The 13,136-nt window shown below is 47.4% G+C and overlaps 1 protein-coding gene across 1 annotated transcript in view; it reads right to left on the bottom strand.

The window, feature by feature from the left end:
- Window positions 1–4,440: 4,440 nt before the first annotated feature.
- Window positions 4,441–13,136, bottom strand: part of CDC14A (cell division cycle 14A) — a 202,902-nt gene continuing 194,206 nt past the window's right edge. Inside the window, 1 exon segment of the mRNA XM_053693735.1 lies at window positions 4,441–5,496. Coding sequence (XP_053549710.1) covers window positions 5,467–5,496 — 30 coding nt within the window. The 3' untranslated portion in view covers window positions 4,441–5,466.

Genomic DNA, 13,136 nt, shown 5'->3' with positions numbered 1-13,136 from the left:
CTACCGTGAGCTCGCTTGTAACAGCTGGTTATTTATTGCACGCCTGCAAACTGGAGAATGTGCGCGTCTGCGGGCACGCAATAAATTTGCGCTCCAGTTGTAATCTAGCCCTAGATGTAATGCAAGTGCTGCTGTGTTTTATCAGATCATATGCACCGTCCTGCTTATTGCACACAGAAGAGGTTTGTAGACTTAGTGTTGTGTTTCCAGCACACTCAGCTTCTACTGAACGTGATGGATGATGGTTGCTAAAGAGATTTGGCTCTGAAGGTTCACAGATAAGTCACAGGGCATTCTTGTGATGGGGTTTTATTATCAGACCTGTGAGGCTGATGTGAGACATATTCGTCTGTGCAATTCTCAGAGATGTTGTAATAGGTTTAACAGATTCACTGCCGCAGCATTTAAGCACTTGCACTTTTCATGACATGGGTAGAACTAAGGGGAGGACAATAATCCGCTTTATATGAAGTAGAAACTTTATAATATAAAAGTAAAATATGCTGATGGTTTCTCTCGGTGCTGGAGAGTTTGTAGTCATGCAATGTTATGGAGCAGTAGGCGCAGGAGAGGAGCAGCAGGGGAGCCCCTACACTCGCAGGAGAGGAGCAGCAGGGGAGCCCCTACACTCGCAGGAGAGTAGCAGCAGAGTAGCCCCTACCCTCGCAGGAGAGTAGCAGCAGAGTAGCCCCTACCCTCGCAGGAGAGTAGCAGCAGAGTAGCCCCTACCCTCGCAGGAGAGGAGCAGCAGAGTAGCCCCTACCCTCGCAGGAGAGGAGCAGCAGAGTAGCCCCTACCCTCGCAGGAGAGGAGCAGCAGAGGAGCCCCTACCCTCGCAGGAGAGGAGCAGCAGAGTAGCCCCTACCCTCGCAGGAGAGTAGCAGCAGAGTAGCCCCTACCCTCGCAGGAGAGTAGCAGCAGAGTAGCCCCTACCCTCGCAAGAGAGGAGCAGCAGAGTAGCCCATACCCTCGCAGGAGGGGAGCAGCAGAGTAGCCCCAACCCTCGCAGGAGGGGAGCAGCAGAGGAGCCCCTACCCTCGCAGGAGGGGAGCAGCAGAGGAGCCCCTACCCTCGCAGGAGAGGAGCAGCAGAGGAGCCCCTACCCTCGCAGGAGAGTAGCAGCAGAGTAGCCCCTACCCTCGCAAGAGAGGAGCAGCAGAGTAGCCCATACCCTCGCAGGAGGGGAGCAGCAGAGTAGCCCCAACCCTCGCAGGAGGGGAGCAGCAGAGGAGCCCCTACCCTCGCAGGAGGGGAGCAGCAGAGGAGCCCCTACCCTCGCAGGAGAGGAGCAGCAGAGGAGCCCCTACCCTCGCAGGAGAGGAGCAGCAGAGTAGCCCCTACCCTCGCAGGAGAGGAGCAGCAGAGTAGCCCCTACCCTCGCAGGAGAGAAGCAGCAGAGTAGCCCCTACCCTCGCAGGAGAGTAGCAGTAGAGTAGCCCCTACCCTCGCAGGAGAGGAGCAGCAGAGTAGCCCCTACCCTCGCAAGAGGGGAGCAGCAGAGTAGCCCCTACCCTCGCAGGAGGGGAGCAGCAGAGTAGAACCTACCCTCGCAGGAGAGGAGCAGCAGAGTAGCCCCTACCCTCGCAGAAGAGGAGCAGCAGAGGAGCCCCTACCCTCGCAGGAGAGGAGCAGCAGAGTAGCCCCTACCCTCGCAGGAGAGGAGCAGCAGAGGAGCCCCTACCCTCGCAGGAGAGGAGCAGCAGAGGAGCCCCTACCCTCGCAGGAGAGGAGCAGCAGAGGTAGCCCCTACCCTCGCAGGAGAGGAGAAGCAGAGGAGCCCCTACCCTCGCAGGAGAGGAGCAGCAGAGGAGCCCCTACCCTCGCAGGAGAGGAGCAGCAGAGGAGCCCCTACCCTCGCAGGAGAGGAGCCCCTACCCTCGCAGGAGAGGAGCAGCAGAGGAGCCCCTACCCTCGCAGGAGAGGAGCAGCAGAGGAGCCCCTACCCTCGCAGGAGAGGAGCCCCTACCCTCGCAGGAGAGGAGCCCCTACCCTCGCAGGAGAGGAGCAGCAGAGAAGCCCCTACCCTCGCAGGAGAGGAGCAGCAGAGTAGCCCCTACCCTCGCAGGAGAGGAGCAGCAGAGTAGCCCCTACCCTTGCAGGAGCGGAGCAGCAGAGGAGCCCCTACCCTTGCAGGAGAGGAGCAGCAGAGGAGCCCCTACCCTCGCAGAAGAGGAGCAGCAGAGGAGCCCCTGCCCTCGCAGGAGAGGAGCAGCAGAGGAGCCCCTACCCTCGCAGGAGAGGAGCAGCAGAGGAGCCCCTACCCTCGCAGGAGAGGAGCAGCAGAGAAGCCCCTACCCTCACAGGAGAGGAGCAGCAGAGGAGCCCCTACCCTCACAAGAGAGGAGCAGCAGAGGAGCCCCTACCCTTGCAGGAGCGGAGCAGCAGAGGAGCCCCTACCCTCGCAGGAGAGGAGCAGCAGAGGAGCCCCTACCCTCGCAGAAGAGGAGCAGCAGAGGAGCCCCTACCCTCGCAGGAGAGGAGCACCTACCCTCGCAGGAGAGGAGCAGCAGAGGAGCCCCTACCCTCGCAGGAGAGGAGCAGCAGATGAGCCCCTACCCTCGCAGGAGAGGAGCAGCAGATGAGCCCCTACCCTCGCAGGAGAGGAGCAGCAGATGAGCCCCTACCCTCGCAGGAGAGGAGCAGCAGAGGAGCCCCTACCCTCGCAGGAGAGGAGCAGCAGAGGAGCCCCTACCCTCGCTGGAGCGGAGCAGCAGAGGAGCCCCTACCCTCGCAGGAGAGGAGCAGCAGAGTAGCCCCTACCCTCGAAGGAGAGGAGCAGCAGAGGAGCCCCTACCCTCGAAGGAGAGGAGCAGCAGATGAGCCCCTACCCTCGCAGGAGAGGAGCAGCAGATGAGCCCCTACCCTCGCAGGAGAGGAGCAGCAGAGGGGCCCCTACCTTCGCAGGAGAGGAGCAGCAGATGAGCCCCTACCCTCGCAGGAGAGGAGCAGCAGAGGAGCCCCTACCCTCGCAGGAGAGGAGCCCCTACCCTCGCAGGAGAGCAGCTGAGGAGCCCCTACCCTTGCAGGAGAGGAGCAGCAGAGGAGCCCCTACCCTCGCAGGAGAGGAGCCCCTACCCTCGCAAGAGAGCAGCTGAGGAGCCCCTACCCTTGCAGGAGAGGAGCAGCAGAGGAGCCCCTACCCTCGCAGGAGAGGAGCAGCAGATGAGCCCCTACCCTCGCAGGAGAGGAGCAGCAGAGGAGCCCCTACCCTCGCAGGAGAGGAGCCCCTACCCTCGCAGGAGAGCAGCTGAGGAGCCCTTACCCTTGCAGGAGAGGAGCAGCAGAGGAGCCCCTACCCTTGCAGGACAGGAGCCGAGGAGCACCTAATCTCGCAGGACAGGAGCCGAGGAGCACCTAATCTCACAGGACAGGAGCCGAGGAGCACCTACCCTCGCAGGACAGGAGCAGCAGAGAACCTACCCTTGCAGGAGAGGAACACCTACCCTTGCAGGACAGGAGCCAAGGAGCACCTACCCTCACAGGACAGGAGCACCTACTCTCACAGGACAGGACCAGAAGAGCCCCTACCCTTGCAGGACAGGAGCACCTACCCTCTCAGCAGTAGGAGAGTAGCAACTACACGGCCACTAATAATTTGGTGCAATGAGCCTTCTGCACATCTTGCACCAAGCCTTGTACTAAACAGCCAGGCGACGCATGCTTGCACCAAGCCTTGTACTAAACAGCCAGGCGACGCATGCTTGCACCAAGCCTTGTACTAAACAGCCAGGCGACGCATGCTTGCACCAAGCCTTGTACTAAACAGCCAGGCGACGCATGCTTGCACCAAGCCTTGTACAAAGCAGCCAGGTGATGCATGCTTGCACCAAGCCTTGTACAAAACAGCCAGGTGATGCATGCTTGCACCAAGCCTTGTACAAAACAGCCAGGTGATGCATGCTTGCACCAAGCCTTGTACAGAGCAGCCAGGTGATGCATGCTTGCACCAAGCCTTGTACAAAGCAGCCAGGTGATGCATGCTTGCACCAAGCCTTGTACAAAGCAGCCAGGTGATGCATGCTTGCACCAAGCCTTGTACAAAGCAGCCAGGTGATGCATGCTTGCACCAAGCCTTGTACAGAGCAGCCAGGTGATGCATGCTTGCACCAAGCCTTGTACAAAACAGCCAGGTGATGCATGCTTGCACCAAGCCATTTAGGGACACTGTAGGTTTTGTGTGGTTTGTGAGAACATCAGTTATCTCTGACTTGAGTGCATTGAACTAAACATGCCCCAGTGACCTCCTTACTATGTTTTATGCATGAAACATTTTTTTCCAGGAATTATATTAAGATTTGTTGATTACAATATGTAGTCACTAGGTCATGCTCTTTAATTATCAGATAATGGATTTGGATCATTTATACAATTGCCACTTTAATTCCAACATCTTTACCCATCTAATTTCTACAATACGACCAATACACAAAAAGGAAACAATTTTATTTGACAAGTTTTATTAAAATAGTTATTTGTAATAGAAAAAACAAACATGATTTAGTGTAGAATTACCAGAATAAGCAGCCAAATGTGGTGCACAAACAGCACCTACAGCCCAGCTGGTTTTATGCCCGCTTCTGATGCCGTGATGACTGAGTGCTGACCGGCATGGTCTGGCTGGTTTTATGCCCGCTTCTGATGCCGTGATGACTGAGTGCTGACCGGCATGGTCTGGCTGGTTTTATGCCCGCTTCTGATGCCGTGATGACTGAGTGCTGACCGGCATGGTCTGGCTGGTTTACATAGTACTTGCATAGTAACATTATTGCTCTTTACGCAGCGTACGGGCACAATAGTGATATAACCCGATATAAATAAAACGTGATAACAAAAGTAATGTAAGATAAAAGCTACAATAACATATAAACATAATTATTAACTGCATATACTGATCATTAGGGATTTATTGCATGAAATTCACTGTTCAGTGTGCACCATGATCTATATTCTGGCACTGGAGACGACCCCCATACGTTGGTCACACGTCAGACACTACAAAGACGTATTACAGGTCTCTTTATAAAAATAAAAACAGCTATAAAATACAAGTAGATCATTTGTTGAATATAAAACACTTCACACTAAACAGTTTTTTCCAGTGTCAAAACTTGCAAATCTGCATGAATTTCCCATTGTATCTCATTGTAGCCATTTAAATATTCTAATAGATTGTTCAAGAAAATACTGAATCTGCCGACATTATTATAAAAATAAATAATTTGTTTGTCAGTAACAACAACTTCCTAGTGTGAAAATATATCAGATAAAACAAAGATAAAATATAGTACAGATCTTCTAATCCCCCCACATAGTACAAAAGATAAAAGAAATCAGCGGTCAGACGCCACCTCCAGTACTGAGAGATTCCAGAGCACCAGGATGTGAGCTCCTCCTCCATATTACACCCCTCTCTTCCACAACAGGGGAATAGCAGCTCGGAAAGGGTTAACAGGTGCAGGAGTTCCACTAGTACTGAACAGACTCGCACTGAAGAGACTAGAGAAAAAAAATACGTAAATCAGAACAAATTGTTATTTCTTAACCAGTAGGGGTTGTCATAGGGGATATATGGTACAATAGGTGTTATAAGTAGGGTTATATGGTACAATAGGAGGAGTTATAGGGAGGGTTATATGGTACAATAGGTGTTATAAGTAGGGTTATATGGTACAATAGGAGGAGTTATAGGGAGGGTTATATGGTGCAATAGGAGGAGTTATAGGGAGGGTTATATGGTGCTACAGGAGGAGTTATAGGGAGGGTTATATGGTACAATAGGAGGAGTTATAGGGAGGGTTATATGGTGCTACAGGAGGAGTTATAGGGAGGGTTATATAGTGCAATAGAAGGAGTTATATGGAGGGTTATATGGTGCAATAGGAGGAGTTATAGGGAGGGTTATATGGTACAATAGGAGGAGTTATAGGGAGGGTTATATGGTGCAATAGGATGAGTTATAGGGAGGGTTATATGGTACAATAGGAGGAGTTATAGGGAGGGTTATATGGTGTAATAGGAGAAGTTATAGGGAGGGTTATATGGTGCAATAGGAGGAGTTATAGGGAGGGTTATATGGTGCAATAAGATGAGTTATAGGTAGAGTTATATGGTGCAATAGGAGGAGTTATAGGGAGGGTTATATGGTGCAATAAGATGAGTTATAGGGAAGGTTATATGGTGCAATAGGAGGAGTTATAGGGAGGGTTATATGGTGCAATAGGAGGAGTTATAGGGAGGGTTTTATGGTGCAATAGGAGGAGTTATAGGGAGGGTTATATGGTGCAATAGGAGAAGTTATAGGGAGGGTTATATGGTGCAATAGGAGGAGTTATAGGGAGGGTTATATGGTGCAATAGGAGGAGTTATAGGGAGGGTTATATGGTGCAATAAGAGGAGTTATAGGGAGGGTTATATTGTGCAATAGGAGGAGTTATAGGGAGTGTTATATGGTGCAATAGGAGGAGTTATAGGGAGGGTTATATGGTGCAATAGGAGGAGTTATAGGGAGGGTTATATGGTGCAATAGGAGGAGTTATAGGGAGGGTTATATGGTGCAATAGGAGAAGTTATAGGGAGGGTTATATGGTGCAATAGGAGGAGTTATAGGGAGGGTTATATGGTGCAGTAGGAGGAGTTATAGGGAGGGTTATATGGTGCAATAGGAGGAGTTATAGGGAGGGTTATATGGTGCAATAGGAGGAGTTATAGGGAGGGTTATATGGTGCAATAGGAGGAGTTATAGGGAGGGTTATATGGTGCAATAGGAGGAGTTATAGGGAGGGTTATATGGTGCAATAGGAGGAGTTATAGGGAGGGTTATATGGTGCAATAGGAGGAGTTATAGGGAGGGTTATATGGTGCAATAGGAGGAGTTATAGGGAGGGTTATATGGTGCAATAGGAGGAGTTATAGGGAAGGGTTATATGGTGCAATAGGAGGAGTTATAGGGAGGGTTATATGGTGCAATAGGAGGAGTTATAGGGAGGGTTATATGGTGCAGTAGGAGGAGTTATAGGGAGGGTTATATGGTGCAATAGGAGGAGTTATAGGGAGGGTTATATGGTGTAATAGGAGGCGTTATAGGGTGGGTTATATGGTGCAATAGGAAGAGTTATTGGGAGGGTTATATGGTGCAATAGGAGGAGTTATAGGGAGGGTTATATGGTACAATAGGAGGAGTTATAGGGAGGGTTATATGGTGCAATAGGAGGAGTTATAGGGAGAGTTATATGGTGCAATAGGAGGAGTTATAGGGAGGGTTATATGGTGCAATAGGAGGAGTTATAGGGAGGGTTATATGGTGCAATAGGAGGAGTTATAGGGAGGGTTATATGGTGCAATAGGAGGAGTTATAGTGAGGGTTATATGGTACAATAGGAGGAGTTATATGGAGGGTTATATGGTGCAATAGGAGGAGTTATAGGGAGGGTTATATGGTGCAATAGGAGGAGTTATAGGGAGGGTTATATGGTGCAATAGGAGGAGTTATAGGGAGGGTTATATGGTGCAATAGGAGTTATAGGGAGGGTTATATGGTGCAATAGGAGGAGTTATAAGGAGGGTTATATGGTGCAATAGGAGGAGTTATAGGGAGGGTTATATGGTGCAATAGGAGGAGTTATAGGGAGGGTTATATGGTACAATAGAAGGAGTTATATGAAGGGTTATATGGTGAAATAGGAGGAGTTATAGGGAGGGTTATATGGTGCAATAGGAGTTATAGGGAGGGTTATATGGTGCAATAGGAGGAGTTATAGGGAGGGTTATATGGTGCAATAGGAGGAGTTATAGGGAGGGTTATATGGTACAATAGGAGGAGTTATAGGGTGTGTTAAATGGTGCAATAGGAGGAGTTATAGGGAGGGTTATATGGTGCAATAGGAGGAGTTATAGGGAGGGTTATATGGTGCTATAGGAGGAGTTATAGGGAGAGTTATATGGTGCAATAGGAGGAGTTATAGGGAGGGTTATATGGTGCAATAGGAGGAGTTATAGGGAGGGTTATATGGTGCAATAGGAGGAGTTATAGGGAGGGTTATATGGTGCAATAGGAGTTATAGGGAGGGTTATATGGTGCAATAGGAGGAGTTATAGGGAGGGTTATATGGTGCAATAGGAGGAGTTATAGGGAAGGTTATATGGTGCAATAGGAGGAGTTATAGGGAGGGTTATATGGTGCAATAGGAGGAGTTATAGGGAGGGTTATATGGTGCAATAGGAGGAGTTATAGGGAGGGTTATATGGTGCAATCGGAGGAGTTATAGGGGGTTATATGTTACAATAGGAAGAGTTATAGGAAGGGTTATATGGTGCAATATGAGGAGTTATAGGTAGGGTTATATGGTACAATAGGAGGAGTTATAGATAGGGTTATATGGTGCAATAGGAGGAGTTATAGGGAGGGTTATATGGTGCAATAGGAGGGGTTATAGGGAGGGTTATATGGTGCAATAGGAAGAGTTATAGGGAGGGTTATATGGTGCAATAGGAAGAGTTATAGGGAGGGTTATATGGTGCAATAGGAAGAGTTATAGGGAGGGTTATATGGTGCAATAGGAGGAGTTATAGGGAGGGTTATATGGTGCAATAGGAAGAGTTATAGGGAGGGTTATATGGTGCAATAGGAGGAGTTATAGGGAGGGTTATATGGTGCAATAGGAGGAGTTATAGGGAGGGTTATATGGTGCAATAGGAGGAGTTATAGGGAGGGTTATATGGTACAATAGGAGGAGTTATAGGGAGGGTTATATTGTGCAATAGAAGGAGTTATAGGGAGGGTTATATGGTGCAATAGGCAGAGTTATAGGGAGGGTTATATGGTGCAATAGGAGGAGTTATAGGGAGGGTTATATGGTGCAATAGGAGGAGTTATAGGGAGGGTTATATGGTGCAATAGGAGGAGTTATAGGGAGGGTTATATGGTGCAATAGGAGGAGTTATAGGGAGGGTTATATGGTGCAATAGGAGGAGTTATAGGGAGGGTTATATGGTGTAATAGGAGGAGTTATAGGTAGTGTTATATGGTGCAATAGGAGGAATTATTGGGAGGGTTATATGGTGCAATAGGAGGAGTTCTAGGGAGGGTTATATGGTGCAATAGGAGGAGTTATAGGGAGGGTTTTATGGTGCAATAGGAGGAGTTATAGGGAGGGTTATATGGTGCAATAGGAGGAGTTATAGGGAGGGTTATATGGTGCAATAGGAGGAGTTATAGGGAGGGTTATATGGTACAATAGGAGGAGTTATAGGGAGGGTTATATGGTGCAATAGGAGGAGTTATAGGGAGGATTATATGGTGCAATAGAAGGAGTTATAGGGAGGGTTATATGGTACAATAGGAGGAGTTATAGGGAGGGTTATAAGGTGCAATAGGAGGAGTTATAGGGAGGATTATAAGGTGCAATAGGAGGAGTTATAGGGAGGGTTATATGGTGCAATAGAAGGAGTTATAGGGAGGGTTATATGGTACAATAGGAGGAGTTATAGGGAGGGTTATAAGGTGCAATAGGAGGAGTTATAGGGAGGATTATAAGGTGCAATAGGAGGAGTTATAGGGAGGGTTATAAGGTGCAATAGGAAGAGTTATAGGGAGGGTTATATGATGTAATAGGAGGAGTTATAGGGAGGGTTATATGGTGCAATAGGAGGAGTTATAGGGAGGGTTATATTGTGCAATAGGAAGAGTTATAGGGAGGGTTATATGGTACAATAGGAGGAGTTATAGGGAGGGTTATATGGTGCAATAAGAGGAGTTATAGGGAGGGTTATATGGTGCAATAGGAAGAGTTATAGGGAGGGTTATATGGTGCAATAGGAGGAGTTATAGGGAGGGTTATATGGTGCAATAGGAGGAGTTATAGGGACAGTTATATGGTGCAATAGGAGTTATAGGGAGGGTTATATGGTGCAATAGGAGGAGTTATAGGGAGGGTTATATGGTGCAATAGGAGTTATAGGGAGGGTTATATGGTGCAATAGGAGGAGTTATAGGGAGGGTTATATGGTGCAATAGGAGGAGTTATAAGGAGGGTTATATGGTGCAATAGGAGGAGTTATAAGGAGGGTTATATGGTACAATAGGAGGAGTTATAGGGAGGGTTATATGGTGCAATAGGAGGAGTTATAGGGAGGGTTATATGGTGCAATAGGAGGAGTTATAGGGAGGGTTATATGGTGCAATAGGAGGAGTTATAGGGAGGGTTATATGGTGCAATAGGAGGAGTTATAGGGAGGGTTATATGGTGCAATAGGAGGAGTTATAGGGACAGTTATATGGTACAATAGGAGGAGTTATAGGGAGGGTTATATGGTGCAATAGGAGGAGTTATAGGGAGGGTTATAAGGTGCAATAGGAGGAGTTATAGGGAGGATTATAAGGTGCAATAGGAGGAGTTATAGGGAGGGTTATAAGGTGCAATAGGAGGAGTTATAGGGAGGGTTATATGGTGCAATAGGAGGAGTTATAGGGAGGGTTATATGGTACAATAGGAAGAGTTATAGGGAGGGTTATATGATGTAATAGGAGGAGTTATAGGGAGGGTTATATGGTACAATAAGATGAGTTATAGGGAGGGTTATATGGTGCAATAGGAGGAGTTATAGGGAGGGTTATATGGTGCAATAGGAGGAGTTATAGGGAGGGTTATATGGTGCAATAGGAGGAGTTATAGGGAGGGTTATATGGTGCAATAGGAGGAGTTATAGGGAGGGTTATATGGTGCAATAGGAGGAGTTATAGGGAGGGTTATATGGTGCAATAAGATGAGTTATAGGGAAGGTTATATGGTGCAATATGAGGAGTTATAGGGAGTGTTATATGGTGCAATAAGATGAGTTATAGGGAAGGTTATATGGTGCAATAGGAGGAGTTATAGGGAGGGTTATATGGTGCAATAGGAGGAGTTATAGGGAGGGTTATATGGTGCAATAAGATGAGTTATAGGGAAGGTTATATGGTGCAATAGGAGGTGTTATAGGGAGGGTTATAAGGTGCAATAGGAGGAGTTATAGGGAGGGTTATATGGTGCAATAGGAGGAGTTATAGGGAGGGTTATAAGGTGCAATAGGAGGAGTTATAGGGAGGGTTATATGGTGCAATAGGTGGAGTTATAGGGAGGGTTATATGGTACAATAGGAGTTATAGGGAGGGTTATATGGTGCAATAGGAGGAGTTATAGGGAGGGCTATATGGTGCAATAGTAGCAGTTATAGGGAGGGTTATATGGTACAATAGGAGGAGTTATAGGGAGGGTTATATGGTGCAATAGGAGGAGTTATAGGGAGGGTTATATGGTGCAATAAGAGGAGTTATAGGGAGGGTTATATTGTGCAATAGGAGGAGTTATAGGGAGTGTTATATGGTGCAATAGGAGGAGTTATAGGGAGGGTTATATGGTGCAATAGGAGGAGTTATAGGGAGGGTTATATGGTGCAATAAGAGGAGTTATAGGGAGGGTTATATGGTGCAATAAGAGGAGTTATAGGGAGGGTTATATGGTACAATAGGAGGAGTTATAGGGAGGGTTATATGGTGCAATAGGAGGAGTTATAGGGAGGGTTATATGGTGCAATAGGAGGAGTTATAGGGAGGGTTATATGGTGCAATAGGAGGAGTTATAGGGAGGGTTATATGGTGCAATAGGAGGAGTTATAGGGAGGGTTATATGGTGAACTAGGAGGAGTTATAGGGAGAGTTATATGGTGCAATAGGAGGAGTTATAGGGAGGGTTATATGGTGCAATAGGAGGAGTTATAGGGAGGGTTATATGGTGCAATAGGAGGAGTTATAGGGAGGGTTATATGGTACAATAGGAGGAGTTATAGGGAGGGTTATATGGTGCAATAGGAGGAGTTATAGGGAAGGTTATACTGTGTAATAGGAGGAGTTATAGGGAGTGTTATATGGTGCAATAGGAGGAGTTATAGGGAGGGTTATATGATGCAATAGGAGGTGTTATAGGGAGGGATATATGGTGCAATAGGAGGAGTTATAGGGAGGGTTATATGGTACAATAGGAGGAGTTATAAGGAGGGTTATATGGTGCAATAGGAAGATTTATAAGGAGGGTTATATGGTGCAATAGGAGGAGTTATAGGGAGGGTTATATGGTGTAATAGGAGGAGTTATAGGGAGAGTTATATGGTGCAATAGGAGGAGTTATAGGGAGGGTTATATGGTGCAATATGAGAAGTTATAGGGAAGGTTATATGGTGCAATAGGAGGAGTTATAGGGAGGGTTGTATGGTTCAATAGGAGGAGTTATAGGGAGGGTTATATGGTGCAATAGGAGGAGTTATAGGGAGGGTTATATGGTGCAATAGGAGGAGTTATAGGGAGGGTTATATGGTGCAATATGAGGAGTTATAGGGAGGGTTATATGGTGCAATAGGAGGTGTTATAGGGAGGGTTATATGGTGCAATAGGAGGAGTTATAGGGAGGGTTATATGGTGCAATAGGAGGAGTTATAGGGAGGGTTATATGGTGTAATAGGAGGAGTTATAGGGAGGGTTATATGGTGCAATAAGAGGAGTTATAGGGAGGGTTATATGGTGCAATAGGAGGAGTTATAGTGAGGGTTATATGGTACAATAGGAGGAGTTATAGGGAGGGTTATATGGTGCAATAGGAGGAGTTATAGGGAGTGTTATAAGGTGCAATATGAGGATTTATAGGGAGGGTTATATGGTGCAATAGGAGGAGTTATAGGGAAGGTTATATGGTGCTATAGGAGGAGTTATAGGGAGGGTTATATGGTGCAATTGGATGAGTTATAGGGAGGGTTATATGGTGCAATAGGAGGAGTTATAGGGAGGGTTATATGGTGCAATAGGAGGAGTTATAGCGAGGGTTAAATGGTGCAAAAGGAGGAGTTATAGGGAGGGTTATATGGTGCAATAGGAGAAGTTATATGGAGAGTTATATGGTGCAATAAGAGGAGTTAATGGGAGGGTTATATGGTGCAATAGGAGGAGTTATAGGGAGGGTTATATGGTGCAATAGGAGGAGTTATAGGGAGGGTTATATGGTGCAATAGGAGGAGTTATAGGGAGGGTTATATAGTGCAATAGGAGGAGTTATAGGGAGGGTTATATAGTGCAATAGGAGGAGTTATAGGGAGGGTTATATGGTGCAATA

Source organism: Bombina bombina, chromosome 10, assembly GCF_027579735.1.
Source record: "Bombina bombina isolate aBomBom1 chromosome 10, aBomBom1.pri, whole genome shotgun sequence".
Lineage (NCBI taxonomy): Eukaryota > Metazoa > Chordata > Amphibia > Anura > Bombinatoridae > Bombina > Bombina bombina.
Note: the sequence above shows the minus strand (reverse complement) of the source record. Positions and strands in the feature narration are given on the sequence as shown.